The sequence below is a fragment of the Trachurus japonicus genome, chromosome 1 (assembly GCF_045865225.1).
Source record: "Trachurus japonicus isolate A0001 chromosome 1, Traja_1.0".
Lineage (NCBI taxonomy): Eukaryota > Metazoa > Chordata > Actinopteri > Carangiformes > Carangidae > Trachurus > Trachurus japonicus.
Window position 1 is genome coordinate 12885326 of NC_140907.1, and position 15359 is coordinate 12900684.

Below are 15359 nucleotides of genomic sequence, written 5' to 3' on the forward strand. Positions count from 1 at the left end.
CATTCCATTTGACCTAAATCTACCATCTCATTTTTAAATGTAATAATTGTCATTCTGTCACCCTGATTGGTCAATTGCTGCATTCTATGGTCTGTTATTACTGTCAGTATAACACATGCTGCTCTGATCAGAGGAGCACAGAGGAGAAGAACTATGCAGGATATTTACCTTACAGTATGTTTCATTTTTACCTTCATTAAACAGCTTCAGACTAATTGTGATGTTAGATAAATTACTTGTAACAGGGAGAGTGGAGGCTCCTTCCCCACTGTGGCTGAAAACCAAATCTGCATGATCAGGAAAATGTCACAGCTCTCATCTTGGTGGGACCGCGAGTCCACAACACAAACGCGGCCCATAAACTGTAATCTCTTGTTTATGAAAGATAAGACTACACAAATACACACATTGTAACATGTATATGATAATCCATCAATCCACTGATTGATTATCAAAGGCTTCGTTAAAAACAAATGCACACGACCGGGAGGAAGGTTAGCAAAAGTGCCTTCCCTTTCCCTTGCAGATGCACTAAATGATGCAATTTATAAATCGATAAAAGTCATATATTGATCACCATTATGTCTCAAATTAATTATTTCACTCTAATAAGTGGAATAATGTAACAACCTCCAAACTCTACATTATGCTTTACTTATGCAAATGTAGTATTTGTCCCCACTAGGAAGTTGAGTCCCCACAGTGTGGCTGTAAAATACATGTCCCCATAAGTGTAGAAGTACAGTAACACACTCACACACACATTTTATCTAATGTCTTATCATTATATCATTCTTTATATTCATTCTTCATCGTTTTTTTTGTGTTGTTTTTGTGAATGTGCTGTTGGACAATGATATCAGTGATCAATATTTATTCCCCTAAATGTAGTAAATTATTGTTATTTATGGTATCAAGTTATTATTTAATGTATGTTTGCCCCCAACAGTTCCATATATAGTATATACCGGCATATAACCATACTTAGAATAGTTGCAAACGCAAACCAATCAGCTGGATGTCATAAACTACTGCTTGTCCTGTGTAGTAGTTATTTGGTTAGTCAGGGATAGAGATTTGACAGAGACCACATGCATTTTACTTCAGTTTCTTATAATGTTGCTTTTTGTGATTGTAAACTTTTGGACAGTCAATGGGATATACAGATTATTTGGAATTATTAGGCTTTTTTTTATTTTTTTTTAAACGTGGCCATAAAATGTATTTGTCATCTTACCGTCAACAATTATGTTCAAACTGAGAGTTGTTGTTATAACTTATGAAATACTCACAGTGATTCCAACGTTGGAGGGGTCCTTCCCAACAACTAGGCCATAGAGCTGCTGTAGTGCCTCCTCTTTGCTTTTGCCTTTGAAACGTTTGGGAGCCAACTCAGTGAGGGCCTGGTTGAACTGCTCAAATGTGATTACACGAACTGACTTTGCCCTGAGGAAACACAGTGTCGCTTAATCAGGAAAGTAACTAAATTATCCAATTAATATCATGTCCCTCTTTGCATAATATAAAACCATGTCGAACAAAGGGAAAGGACTGGCACTTCGTATAACAGGGTGATTATTAGATTTTCTTGATTTCATAGAGCAAGCACTGTAAATTGGATTAATTCTCCAATACACATTTGTAACCAGTAATGTCATCACAACAACAAAGAATGATTATGACCCTAATCCAACACGAGTGCCATAATGAAAGGTTTCCCAGAGGTGTACATGCTTCATTCTTCATTCTGCACCAAGAGAAAATTGGTTGGAATAATAGTGACAATTTTGTTTTTTTTAGCAGAATTGGTTCTATGTATGGTATTAAAATATTTCAATAACTATTAGAAGTCCAAACGCACACACTTATACTTCCATACTTCTGTACACAATAAGTACATACACTGCTATCTGGCTGATGCTATAGACAGTACATTGGCTGGATTGTTTCCACAGTAGATCATAATCAATAATCTAAAACAAATGATTCAATTATAGACAAAATTCAAACCACTGGCTCTTCAGGGCTTCCATATAAGTTACCAACCCCATAAGTATAAGCTGATATGGGATTCCTTGCAAGAGCTGACAATGCATTTCTATGTGTGTTTGTTAACTGTGGGAGGTGGATCCTGGGTGAAATCTTACTTGACTTTGCTGAAAACTATGTCAACATCGGTGGTGGTGACGTTCTTGCCATCTATGATGTGGCAGTCCTTGCAGAGCTTGGCAAAGTTCTTGCCGTTCATCTCCTTTCCTGTGGCCTTGGTGTCTCCATGGACTGCAAACTTGTGGAAGGATGACTGCACCTCTGCCACTGACACTGAGCCCTCAGCCATGCTAACGGATACATAATGCAAACAGAAGGACTTGGGTACTGCTATCATGGGCTCATACACAAACACAAACACAAACACACACAAATACAATGATCATGTTTAATGGAGCAGTGTAGTCGTTGGCTGTGTTATCCTAAACCCCATAGGATAAAAGTGTCCTCCCTTTTATGTTGTTAATTTACTTCCTACCCTTGCCAGCATATTTAGTGAAATTGAGGTGAATTCATAATGATTCTATTAGCTGATTGACTTCTTGCCTGCCAAGAAATAGAGGCTGCTGTGATGGTCAGTCTGAGTACAAACATTTATCTCTCTCCTCCTCTCTCACACACTGACTTTCACATCCATTAATCTTCTGTTAGTGTTACTCAAGCTACTGTAAGGCCAGTTTAATTCAATCAACTCCATTTCTAAAAGGCTGCACTGCTGTGCACTCTGTAGTGAAAGAACAAATGCTCTTTCTCTTCTCTCCCTCTCTCTCTGCCACACACACACAAGCAGACTCATCAATCACTTGTTGTAATTGTTGCTGCGGGTAAAGTTGATGGAAATCAGGACGTACATTTTGTAACATTTGGTAATACATGAAAATGTTATTTAAGACAAAGAAAGGTGAGCATTTGTTTGAGTACCGCAGCTTACTTTTAGTTTCCTAGTCATTTTGGACCAAATTTTATTAGTGAGCAGAAACAGCTGAGAATGTTACAGACATTAAACCATAAAGAAAGTGGATAAAAGCATGTGTTGCCTTTCTGCATAGCAACATGCACTATAATAATAATAATAATACTGAATCTGTTATATAATGTAAGAAAATAATATGTCAGCGTTTATGGCCTAACCCCTATGTAATTATGTTATATATTTGTTCAGATGATTATGAATGAATTGTCATTATCAAAGCATAAACAAAAACATCTTGCCATGGCAACCATTAAATAAGTAATTCTCAGCCTTGTTTTTGGCTGCTCAGAGACTGTTTCTACTCCCCCTTTCTGCGTAGCTATAAATACCAGTGCCAAAAAAACCCAGAAATGAAAATGTACCTGCTGCCGTAAAGGGAAGGATGCTGTGAAAATATTCAGGAAAATCCTGATTCGTGTACAGGTGCTCCGTGTCTTCGTCCTACTCCTCCTCTTCCTTTCTTCTTCTTTCTACTCAGACTCTTCTCCTTCCGGCCACTCCCAGACCCCTCTCACAGTGACGACACAGATGGAGAGATGCAGAGAGGCAGGCAGAGAGAGGGAGGAGGAAGGGAGGAGGGAGAGAGTACCAACCAGCACAGTCAATGACATCATGGGTACTCAGCCTCCCTTGTGTCTATTCAGTCTGATTAGCTCACACCTCCCTGTACGCACTTTTGTGGAGATATTATTCATGTAATATGTCTGATTCATTTCACTAGATTGTTGGTCATTTTGGTCCATATCTCTTTGTTGTGAGAAGATGTTACATAATTAATTATTGTTAATCTCCATTCTCCCCATTTGCCCGCTCAAAGCATTTTGCTATGCCCACTCTGCATCACTGTCCCAACCTCTTGTTCTCTCTCTCTCTCTGACTGGCAGTCACAAGAGCACTTCTGTCTGGACAAAGATGAGAGCAGTCCTTCAAAGGACAAAGAGCACTGACAGCATAAAGCCGACACGTTACAGGAAACATAATCCCATCCCACAGCTTCACATCAGTCAAACTGCACAGGGCAGGCTATGTGTCACACTGTGTACTCTGAGAGTGAGATCACATTGTGGATAATGATCTTATGTGCAACTACTGCACCATAGATGTCAAGTAGTACACTACTGCTGGGATCCAGCTCATACAGTAGATCTGCTACCTTACTATAATCAGCTCTTGTCATAAAGTTTACATTGGCTTTATTTCCACAAACCATATGCAGTATATGCTGAACCTGTTTACACTCTGATTATGAACTATTCATTGTCCAATTTTGAAAATTTAATTTATAATTTCAGTGGTACTTCACAGTTTTATAGTGACAGTGATACTCTTTTTCCACATTTTCTGGTCATACTATTGTTAGAATGTATACGTACATTAGATTTTACAGTCCAAGAGTTGAAATAATATGAAAATAATGCTTTTGAAAATATAGGCTTCAGTTTTACTTTAGGGTTTTTTAATAAAAGCATCAGAAAATAACTGACATTTAGTCATTGTGTATGTAATATTGCATACTGTAGAATGCCAATCAATCAGTAAGCTTCTTTTAAAGTAATCAGTATTTTAATCCCTTTTTGTAAATTGCAGATTGTGCCTGAAAATAAGATAAAATGCGTGTAAATCATTGCTTCTGCTTTCCCCTTTTAGTGCTGATGTGTTCCTGCCTTGCATTGTTTTTCAGGTTTCAAATGTACTCCTGTGGGAACCCACACAGATACTGATGGACTGTACCATTTTGTTCACAGGATAAACAGAACAAGTTGTTTTGACATCATGCACCATCATGAAACTCTCTACCAGGTCAAATGGAAAGCCAAAGGACTCTGCCCCCACCTCCTTGAGGAATACTAACCAGTACAGTCCCCAACATTGTTGGTTTGAAGGAAATATTAATGTAAAACAACAGTGGAATGTTATAGCCATTAGCAAACACCCTGTGTCTACATTACATGTCGGGAAACTTGATTTGAGATCAACTCAGTTAGCAGCACAGTGGTTATTTAACATTACAGGCCATGGAGACTCACATTAACTGTTATTTGTTGAACAACTTGACCTTTGCTGTGTGAGTCGAGGTGAAATTCTTGCTTTGTAAGCAGATTCAGTCATGGGTGCAACATCAGTACTTTCACTCGACCCTGGAACAAGCTGTTCTGTGGGAAGACATTACCTGTTTGCTTATAGTACAAACAAAGGCCTCCCTATAAATACCAACAGACAATAGCATTGTCTCCTGTTTTAAAAGCAGGTGTAGGATCATAGGAGCTTGCGGTTAGACTTCCTCGGGGCCAGGCAGCACTTTACTTACTATTATTATATTCAACTATTATTTGACTTACTCATTTTTAATAGACTTGAAGTTTGGGGATCCACATATGACACCAAAAAAACGGAAACTATTCTGATTTGGAGACTTTTTCAACATTTGTCTTGTCCAATATCATCATGGCTGAGTCTGGTTTCCCTTTACCACCAGATGCTTACTGTCCACTATGTGTGGACACGGTCAGAGACCCAGTCACCATCCCCTGTGGTGACACCTACTGCCAGGAGTGCATCAAGGTCTACTGGGACCAGTATGACCACATGGGTGTGTACAATTGCCCACAATGCCGTGCAACTTTCACGCCACGTCCTGTGCTGAGACGCTCCCTGCCCGACGTAAACCACGAGCCACGGCGCCAGCTTCCAGAGCTCACTCCTTTTCCCTACATGCATCGCGAATCCTTCTGCGATTTTTGCGTTGGCCGTCGCAACAAGGCCGTCAAATCGTGCCTCATGTGCTTGGCTTACTACTGTGAAACGCATGTCAAGCCTCATTATGAGTCGTCTACCTTCAAGAGACACAAGTTGGTCGATGAGACGGGTCACCTGGACAGGAAGATCTGCCCCCAGCACGAGAAAGGCCTGGAGCTCTTCTGTCGCTCTGACCAGATGTGTATCTGTGTGCTCTGCACCGTCAGAGAGCACCGCGGCCACAACATAACCTCAGCAGAAGAAGAGCGAATTGAGAAGCAGGTGAGTGTGAAATGTTATTAGCCAATGATGTGTGTGACAGTATGCAAGTTCTCTGATAGCATATTGTGATTCATGAACACCTGTCTGCTTGCCTCTGTGTCCTTCCATTAGAAAGTCCTGGTGGTCACTCAGTCTGAAGTGCAGCACATCATCCAGGAGAGGATGAAGGAGCTGCAGGAGCTCAAGCATAATGTGGATGTTCTCAAAGTAAGTACCGGCATGGTTGAATCAAACATAAATGAAAGTATCTCAGGTATCTATGGTAAAATTAAAAATGTTGTAAATTGACTTTACTATCTTAGAATGCTGCACAGCGAGCACAGGCAGAAAGTGATAAGACCTTCCACGAAATGCTCCAGGCGGTGGAGCGCTGGAAGGCCGAAATCAATCAGATGATAACGGCCAACATGCAGGCAGCGATGTCTCAGGCTGACGGCTACGTGGAGCGTCTGGAGCAGGAAATACTTGAGCTACAGCGCAGAGACGCAGAGCTACGGCAGATCCTCGAAACAGAGGACAACATCCACTTTCTGCAGGTACTGAAATTTAGACACATAACCTAAAAACAGGGTTACAGAAGCAGTGGATTTAATATTGGCATATCACATGTAGAGTGGTACACAATAACTCCAACCTCTTCATTTCTTTGGATCAGGTGATGCTACCTCTCAGATTGTGTTTCTGACTATGTGGCGGATTGATTGTTTTTTGTCAAGCAGAATTTTCCAACCCTGTGTATTCCTCCTGAGGCCATGGTGCCCAAAGTGCTCATCAACCCTCAGTTTTCTTTTGGAGAGATGAGCAGGACAGCCACAGAGATGAAAGAACATGTGGATGACATCTGCAAGAAGGAACTGGGCAAAATTTCCAAGACAGGTTTGCTTCAATTGTATAGCATTCACAAGTTATCTTTTAAGCGTGATACATAAGAGTGGGTCTGCGAGTAACTAATGCTGCACCATCTCCACAGTCAGTGAAACCCCTGTGTATATACTTCTGCCAAGAAATGGAGACAAACGGCTGAAAGGTTAGCATCACTAAACTGAAGTACACTTACTCATATATTATTTTGCTTTTGGAAAATGAGCAGGTAATATGTTAATAGTGAGTGTTTCAAATACCCCTTGTATGCTTGTATGCAATTGCATGCTTCACTTTAAACTCTTAAAAAATAAACAAAAATGTAAATGGATCACAAAGTACAGTAATGTACATGTTTTAATGTCTATTAATAAATATCTAAATAGTTCCCTCCAGAGTAGATTTCCAGGAGCCAAAAACAAGAATGGACTTCTTGAGATGTGAGTAAACAGTACATTTAATGAATATAGTGTATCAGTATACAATTACACATGAATGGTCTTCTTATGTTTGTTCTTCTTTGACCACAATAATAATAATAAAAATGTCCAAGTAAACAGATGGATAACTAAGATAATCTCAATTTAACATAAATAGATAACAAACATGTTGTGTTGTTTTATTTAGATGCCTGTAAGATGTCCTTTGATCCAAACTCAGTCTACAAAGAGCTGATTCTGTCAGACGGGAACCAGAAGGTCACACGGAAGAAAACTGTCCAGTTTTACCCAGATCACCCAGAACGCTTCGATGGCTTCTCCCAGGTTCTGTGCAAGGAACCTCTGACTGGTTTCAGATTTTACTGGGAGGCAGAGTGGAGCGGGGAGTTTTCCATCGGGCTGGCCTACAAGAGTATCAGTCGCAAGGGCAAAAACTCACTCAGCCTGCTGGGCTACAATGACAAGTCTTGGAGTCTCCTGTGTTCAGAGTCAGGCTACTCTGCGTGGCACAACAAAACTGACCGAGACCTTCCTGATGCTCCTAGGGCTTCAAGGATAGGTGTGTATCTGGACTATGCAGGCAACACTGTGGCCTTTTACTCAGTATCAGAGACTATGGAGCTTATCCACAGATTCAAAGCTCAGTTCAGTGAGCCTTTGTATGCTGGTTTTGGTGTGGGCTCCTCGGTTACGCTGTGCCAACTGAAGCAGAGTCACAGACCTTACTGAGATAGTAAGATCTGAGAAGACTAAGTACAGAATATTGACAGCAGTACAATTCTGCACGTCTGCAATAATGAATTTTAACCACTTTTATTATACAGATGTTTTTATGTTGCGACTGCAAAGTTCTGTCCAAAGAGATATATATTCATGCAATCTTACTAATGCCATTTACAATCTTGTAATTATGACGGCAGATTAATTAATGTCATATGGGTACTTTTGTTCATGTGTACAGGTAAAATTATACAATTATATTGGTATTTCAAAGCTTTTATGTCCTTATATAAGATTACATTATACCTTAAATAAGTGCCTTGACAATTAATAACAGCTAACTGAGGAAACATGTAAGTATAATATATAAGTCTGAATATGCTTAATAACAATTGTACATAGCTACAGTAGGTGTAATGGAGTATATTCACTGCACAATGGTACTGTATATATACAGTATATTCTGGAGGCTATCTATAGAAACTAATTTCATGTTTGAGAACAATAAAATCTAACTGTGTGTAATGGCTGATGGCTTTTCAAATGGAGTTGATGGAGCCACAAGGATGACTGATCTTGAAGACATTTTACAAATGCACAAAAAAATAAACTCAGAGACAATTTTATTTAGCAAATTGCTTCCCCATAAAGAGACAGAGGAGAGGTGGGACCAAACTTATTATCAATTTACTACAAAAATTAGGGGATTTTGTAAGGGATCTAACAGCTGCCATTGCGGACTGACACAGGCAAAGTATGTTGTTAGTCTCATGATGGTTTCTCTGTCCCTCACAGTCCTACAGAGCCATCGACAGTAAGCAGAACTAATTCACTTCTATTACCAATAAAGCACATTTTCCAAATGGAAGCCAATGAAAGCACTGTGATCACTGTCTGTCAGGAAGCACAATCACATGCCGCCTTGTACCCCAAAGGTTTACCCCTTAGGAATATCATAGGATGGACCGTTGCAAATAATTGTTGCATGCTTATGTGGCACTGCATCAGAGGAAGCAAAACAAGGAACATGACACTAAAGAAATGAAATATTTTTATGAAGTGAGGCAAGAAATAGACAGAAAAGGGGTTTTAGCCACAACATCGTTAACAGGGGTGAAACCAGAGGCTATTCTCACTTATGTGCAGCACATTTTCCACCTATGTAGTTCCTCAGTGTTCATGGTGTTCTTTTCACTTCTAAATAAAAAAGAAATGGAACATTCAAGTACTGGACTGAACAACAATTTATAAAAAAAATATTTCTACACTTCGAGCAGCATATGTTTTTTTTCTGCAGAGGTTTTCAAAGTCACTTTTTTCCTAACCAGCCGATTGTTATCATATACCATTGCCATAGAGTGACATTATTATTTTTTTACTACTTAAAATTACACATCCAGTGAATAATGTACAAAATAGAAATATATCTACCTTCCTCAGAAGAGCCTTCTGTGGAAGATTGCAGTTGCTAGTTGAAACAAATAAAGGGATATTTTATCTCTTACATTTTTATTCTTCTCATCTGTTCATGGTGACTATTATTTTTTCCCCTCTGATTCCATGATTTGCAAAAGAAATGACTCAGAGGCGTAGCACTGCTTTGTTTGCCCCGTAACAGACACAAAGCACACCCATGGTTTGAAATGCAAACTTACAGGTGTTGTAAATTGTCAACCAGCTGCTACAGAAAGAGTGTCAACACGCCATAATAAACTGAATAACTCCATGGAATGTCATCTGGGGTGATCCACAAAAATAGGAAGAAAAAAAAAAAACAGTCCCTCAGGCTAAAGAGTTTATATATCCTTGTTAATAAATTAACAAGGATATATGAATGAACTTGAGTTATACAGGTATGGGTTACAGACACATGGACCCAAATGCAACATTCATGCAAAATCTATTTGATTAATGGTCTTAAGGTAAATTTAATGGGGGGAATTACATTTCACATACAAATAGAACATTTCACAGATAAAAGTAGAATCAGTGAGAAAATGTGATGTTGTCAAAGTGAGATGCACTGACAGTAGCTCTCATCTCTCCCAGCAGAGAGAGGATAAAAGGTGGAGCACAGATTGGAAACATGTTTTCAAGGCGGTTAGCCCTAACTCACTTTGAACTCAATAGAAAATTTCCATTTTAAACTCTGTTGAGTGCTTGTTGTTATTGGAGAGTATTTGATTATGTCAACAGCAAAAAAAACAATAAGACCTTGCAAGGTTATTTCCATGCCAGTCCAAATCCTCACTTCACTCCCACCTTACGCTGCTTAGCTCCACACCAGGTTTGATAACTGTCTATCTTTTTACTCTTTTTTACTGTTGTCACTGTGTATTACTTTGTACTTTGTTGTCAAGGTTTGTTGTTCTTTTCAGACTCTCAATGAACACCACCTTTGCAGCGAATGGTTCGACAAGCTACCCCACCATTGTTGAATCACATCATGTGGCTTTAGCCGTGGCCTCAGCCTCGGTCAACATCATCCTGGGTCTTCCACTGAATGGTTATGTCATGTGGTTGATACTGGCAGGAGCCACAGGGACTTCAGATTTCTTTTCTCTCAACCTGGCTATGTCTGAGATTGTGTTCTCTTTATCAAGTATTTTCTACTTTCTATATATTAAGTTAGAGTTGTTTTTCTGTTTTGAAGTCTTCATGTTTACACTTGGCCTTCTCTACACAGCTCGTCCTTTCTTCCAATGTTGCATCTGTGTTGAGTGCTATATCGGGGTTGTCCACCCTGTGGTTTTTCTTCGGTATAAACCCCTGAGGTACAGGGTGGCCTGTGGCTGTGTTGTCTGGCTGGTTACTCTGGTTTCCTGTGTCTACTCCATTTACACGTATACAAACATTGTGTATCTTTATGGGTTTTTCACTCAGAATTTGTTCTTCTTCTCTGTGATGCTTTTTTGCTGTCTCTCTGTTCTGTGGGCTCTGAAGCGCCCAGGGCCAGGTGACAGAGACAGAGAGAGGAAGAAGAGCAACGCAGTGAAGAGACAGGCCCTCAAAGTAATTTCACTGATTGTGATTTTCATGACCATTAATTTCTTGTTGTATGTGGCTGCTATTCCACTACAGTGTTGCATTGGCCCCATTGAGTTTACCAGTGCCTTAACCATTTGCTCAGGCTTAGCTTTAATAACTGGGTTCATACAGCCTCTCCTCTACCTCCACAGGGCTGGGAAACTTACCTGCAAGTGGTAAACAATGTAATACTGTACATCTTAACCATCTCTTTATCAAGATATAAATACTCTCTATTTACTATTATATGTGATGCTGTAAGAAGAGACTTCACTTGTTGTAACTTGGTGTATTCAATTGTGTTAAATGAGCATGAGAGATTATCAAGCTAAATGAAATCACAGCTCAGGCATTTACCAACATTTGTTATGCTTTAGAATAGGATGTGAAAATGTCTTGAGCATCTCTTGACCATAGACCTTATTTCAACAAAAAAGAAAATGTTCAGCATTTATGACTCACCCCAGTAGCTAACCTGTATTGTAACAAGATGTTATAAAGAACTGTAAAAGCTGCCAATGGACATTACAGTAACTAGGGTTTATTGGTCATACATATTAAAATGTGTTAAACTGGTCATTTTGCTGTAAATAATAAAAAAAAAGAATGTTATTTTAATTATTAGTGTGACTTGACATGACTGACATGATCATAGTCAGTGTTTACTCTTTAGTTTCGTTATATATTTTGTAGTAAATGAGAATTCAACAAAGGCTGTATGCATGCGTGTTGTTTTGCTCAAATAATGTAATGACAGAACTGTTACAAGAGTACAGTGGCTTATTGCATGAATATTTTGAATATTAAACAACTGATGCCAGCCGCTCATTTACTATGTTGAAGATCAGACAGTGATATACAATGAGAATGTTAACTTAGTGGTCATTTAACATAAATACAGTTATTTATGTGTTATTGTTGTACATGTTATTTGTCAAAAAAAATAAATAAATAACTATCATACCAAAAAGTTATACAAAAGACAGAAGTGTAATGCTTACTCACTGTTTTATTCATCACCTCTTCTCATTTAACACTGCATTAAACCTCCTCTCTCATCCCACAATGCCAGAACCCTGAAAGACAAGTGTTGTTTCCCACTAGATGTCACCATTTCCCTTCTTTATAGTTACAAGTGTATGACAAACCAACCTTGAAGGGATAAAGAGTTCAAAAATATGTATAAGTCCATTAACATTTGCGTCTTTTTGCAGGAAAACATATAGTTTGGATATTGTGTTAAACATAATGTCTTAAATAATCACAGTTTGGTAAATCTGGTGTATTTACATTTTGACACTTATAATAATAATAATAATAATAATGAATTTTATTTGTAATGCACTTTATATTGAGCAAACAATCTCAAAGTGCTACATAAGAAAAAAAAAAAAAAAAGGTAAAAGTTAAAATTTGGAGAGAGAACGTCTCCCCAAAGGACTTTACCATTGTGCTTAGTTATCATTACACATAGCTACTGGGAAATTATTTGGATATATAGTTTTTATCCTTTCCTTTGTAAAAACCACACAGAAAAGTATTAAAATGATAATTCATCTCTTCACAACAATCTGTACCCATATGATGAGAGGAAGTTTTTGATTTGAAACATGTTATCAGTTCAGAATTCTGTATGGAGGACCCAACTGCAACTGCTGCTCCTCTAGTACAGATGCCTTCACTGGTATTCTCCTACTCAAGATGACATTTTTGTTCCCCAGTAGCGATCAAGTCAGTGCTGTTTCCCATTGTTTCAATTTTCACATGTCTTTTTCCTTGAACAATCTTTGTGTTTCTTTCTTCACATTCACACTGTGTTCTGAAAGTGCTACTGTATGTAAATGAAGTTATACCTCTGGTTGAAAGAGAGATGATTCAGAGAGAGTAAAACAGACACTTACATAATCAAGGAAAATCATTATATGGTGAGAGATTTAATATTTGCATGTAGCCGAGTCAGAGAACAAGGAAGACATTTTAACATGATCACAAAAGGAAACGTGAAGTGAAGACACAAAACTTACTGGGCTTTCAGAGACATACAATTCCTACACAGTCTTTTTTTCACCTTCTTGTGATTTTCAATGCAGATTGATTGATTAACTTTGGATGAAGTCAAAGGTTCTTCATGCAGATTGGCTGCAGGGTCTTAATTCAGTGATGAGAAGTCCACCTCCAACCCCACCCCCCCACACACAGCACACTGTCACAACAGTCTCTTGTTGATTGAAAAGAACGCAGTGACTGTTTTTTGCTTTCATTAGATAGATAGATTCATTATTTAAATGACTAGAAATGTTTGTGATGCTGAATAAGGCAAGAGAAGTCAAGGAAGGGAAGTAACGTGGTATACACTTCACTGCCAGTCGAGGAAAACAGTTTAACATATACAGTAGCCTACCATACAAACGAATTCCGAACAAATATGACAAATATGCACAATTTTGTGAATAACCAGGATGTTTTGGTGCCGTTAAGTACAAAAACAGTCTGTGATCATTTAAATGCAGATGATACGAGGAATTCACTCAATAGATACAATGTACTAACATCTCTACAGTGACTAACTATATTGTTAATGTATTTATAGTTTTATGAAAGCAGACATCAGAACAACATGTTTTGCAGATGCTACATCAGGCTTTTAAAAAAAACTGCTGCTAAGCTGCACTGTCTCTCTGTTGAGTTGTAAATCAACATCCTATATACAGAGCCATGAAAACTGATTAAGTCTCCACTGTGAGTTCATTCTTTCACACTGGCTGCACAATACAAGCTCCACACCTCTGCTGTCAAATTCATTATTAATAAATGCCCAAATCTATCTCGTGTGTATTGTGAGTTTGGTCGTTGCTGAAAAGAGTACAGTTCAAATTAGAAACAGTGCGTGTACTCTTCACTTTATAGACCACCTCACATGGCAAATTCTGCTGGTCAAGTCTCCTCTCTATCTTTGTGACTTTGAAGACTTCATAAGGAGGGATCAGCACTTCTCCCTCTAACTCTCCAACCTTAGAGTACAGTGAGATGTCTGCTCCAAAACATGTAAAAATCTCAAAGCATGACTTGTCCCCAAATCTGTCAGGTCTGGGGTAGTTGCCCATTGAGCTGGAGGTAAAAGAGCCAAAGCGAATCTCCTTATTGAGAACATCTTGTCTAAAGGAGCTGTTGACTCGACGGTAGCCTGTCACACATCTTTCCCCTTCAGGTTTTCGAGAGTTGAGAGTTTGAAGGGCATCAGTCAGGAAATAGTGAAGAGTGTGATACTTGAATTCAGTTGTGTACACAGATCCCTGGGTGCGAACTGCAGTATTGAAATCAAAATACACATTTGGTTGGTCAAGGGTGTAAACATATATGGCAACAGCCTGTTCTCTCCCCAGTGTGTTGGAACGTTTTTTTCCCATTTTACGCTTCCATTTGTTGTCATAGATTTTCACTGCCTCGTCCCAGGCCTGTTTGAACTTTTCGTTCTTCCTCTCACTGGGCAGGTACTCATTTCCCACTCTGGTCTTCATTTGGGAATTGCAGCCTTGGTACATGTCATCAATAGAGTCAGCAGCCATGTCCAGAGGAAGGTCATTTAACCCACGTGCAGCAGAGTGCTATTTAAAAACAAAACACAAAGAGATATGAAAACCTGTTCTATAGTCATATAACTTACACTTAAAGCAGAAGTAAGTGGTCCGGTCGTTTTCGCTAATGCTGCGTTCCAGGCAGGCTTTTGAAATCGTAAATTACAGCTTCAAGTCACAACTTACGACTTTGTAGCGTTTCAGGCAACCCACTCGTGTTTTTCCGACCTGTTTTACCGGTGAAAGTCACTATAACGGCCACTCATAACTTCCGACCGGTGAACTCGTACCAGATCGAACTGGTACCACTTAACGGTCGGAAAAATACGAGTTTCCTTGAACGCACCATAACAGCCCTCGTCCACGTCGCCACATTCACGGCGTCCCTTGGCTGCACACACAGCCCTGCATGCCGTTCTCTCTCCTCATTGGATAAAAACTGTAGGATACGATAAATGTTTTCTCTTCGGCTCAGAGCAGAGCAGAGGGACTGACAGACCCGTGTTTCAGTCCAAACACTCTATGTAAGTGATTGCTGTCGGAAGATATAACTATTTAAGACTTATATTAACACAAATATATCACTTACTTCTGCTTTAAGCAAGCCATTCTGCATACTGTATACTTTACCATTGCACTTCCTGTAGAGACTCTGTAAATGACTGCAACTGCCGTCCACACTGCCAATGTTGCCAT

At 39.1% G+C, this 15359-nt stretch overlaps 4 protein-coding genes across 4 annotated transcripts in view; 2 read left to right on the forward strand and 2 right to left on the reverse strand.

Annotated features, from left to right (window-relative positions):
- tppp2 (tubulin polymerization-promoting protein family member 2) overlaps positions 1 to 3574 on the reverse strand; it is a 6833-nt gene extending 3259 nt beyond the window's left edge. Inside the window, exons 1-3 of the mRNA XM_085791431.1 lie at positions 3385 to 3574; positions 2148 to 2339; positions 1293 to 1446 (exon numbers count right to left, since the gene is read on the reverse strand). Of these exons, the coding sequence (XP_085647557.1) occupies positions 1293 to 1446; positions 2148 to 2338 (345 nt within the window). The 5' untranslated portion in view covers position 2339; positions 3385 to 3574. The remainder of the gene's footprint in view (positions 1 to 1292; positions 1447 to 2147; positions 2340 to 3384) is intronic.
- A 1682-nt stretch (positions 3575 to 5256) lies between these two features.
- ftr84 (finTRIM family, member 84) lies at positions 5257 to 8376 on the forward strand. The gene is made up of 7 exons (XM_085773294.1): positions 5257 to 6040; positions 6152 to 6247; positions 6343 to 6576; positions 6760 to 6916; positions 7011 to 7067; positions 7288 to 7341; positions 7529 to 8376. The coding sequence occupies exons 1-7, from the start codon at positions 5468 to 5470 to the stop codon at positions 8068 to 8070; spliced, it is 1713 nt and encodes a 570-aa protein (XP_085629420.1). The 5' UTR covers positions 5257 to 5467; the 3' UTR covers positions 8071 to 8376.
- A 2184-nt stretch (positions 8377 to 10560) lies between these two features.
- Positions 10561 to 11268, forward strand: LOC146991473 (uncharacterized). The gene has a single exon (XM_085788323.1). The coding sequence runs from the start codon at positions 10576 to 10578 to the stop codon at positions 11266 to 11268; it is 693 nt and encodes a 230-aa protein (XP_085644449.1). The 5' UTR covers positions 10561 to 10575.
- A 2351-nt stretch (positions 11269 to 13619) lies between these two features.
- On the reverse strand, positions 13620 to 15359 carry LOC146991474 (ecto-ADP-ribosyltransferase 5-like). Its single transcript, XM_085788333.1, has 2 exons — positions 15294 to 15359; positions 13620 to 14693 (listed from the first exon to the last, which is right to left on the reverse strand). The coding sequence occupies exons 1-2, from the start codon at positions 15357 to 15359 to the stop codon at positions 13893 to 13895; spliced, it is 867 nt and encodes a 288-aa protein (XP_085644459.1). The 3' UTR covers positions 13620 to 13892.

What these genes read in the sequence shown, in the direction of transcription:
- LOC146991474 (XM_085788333.1), bottom strand. Translation starts at nt 15,359, where the DNA reads ATGGCAACATTGGCAGTGTGGACGGCAGTTGCAGTCATTTACAGAGTC. An exon ending in TCTCTACAGGAAGTGCAATG is followed by an intron (nt 14,694 to 15,293) that starts GTAAAGTATACA and finishes GTTTTTAAATAG; the next exon opens with CACTCTGCTGCACGTGGGTT.
- ftr84 (XM_085773294.1), top strand. Translation starts at nt 5,468, where the DNA reads ATGGCTGAGTCTGGTTTCCCTTTACCACCAGATGCTTACTGTCCACTA. An exon ending in ATAATGTGGATGTTCTCAAA is followed by an intron (nt 6,248 to 6,342) that starts GTAAGTACCGGC and finishes TTACTATCTTAG; the next exon opens with AATGCTGCACAGCGAGCACA. An exon ending in TGGAGACAAACGGCTGAAAG is followed by an intron (nt 7,068 to 7,287) that starts GTTAGCATCACT and finishes ATATCTAAATAG; the next exon opens with TTCCCTCCAGAGTAGATTTC.
- LOC146991473 (XM_085788323.1), top strand. Translation starts at nt 10,576, where the DNA reads ATGTGGTTGATACTGGCAGGAGCCACAGGGACTTCAGATTTCTTTTCT.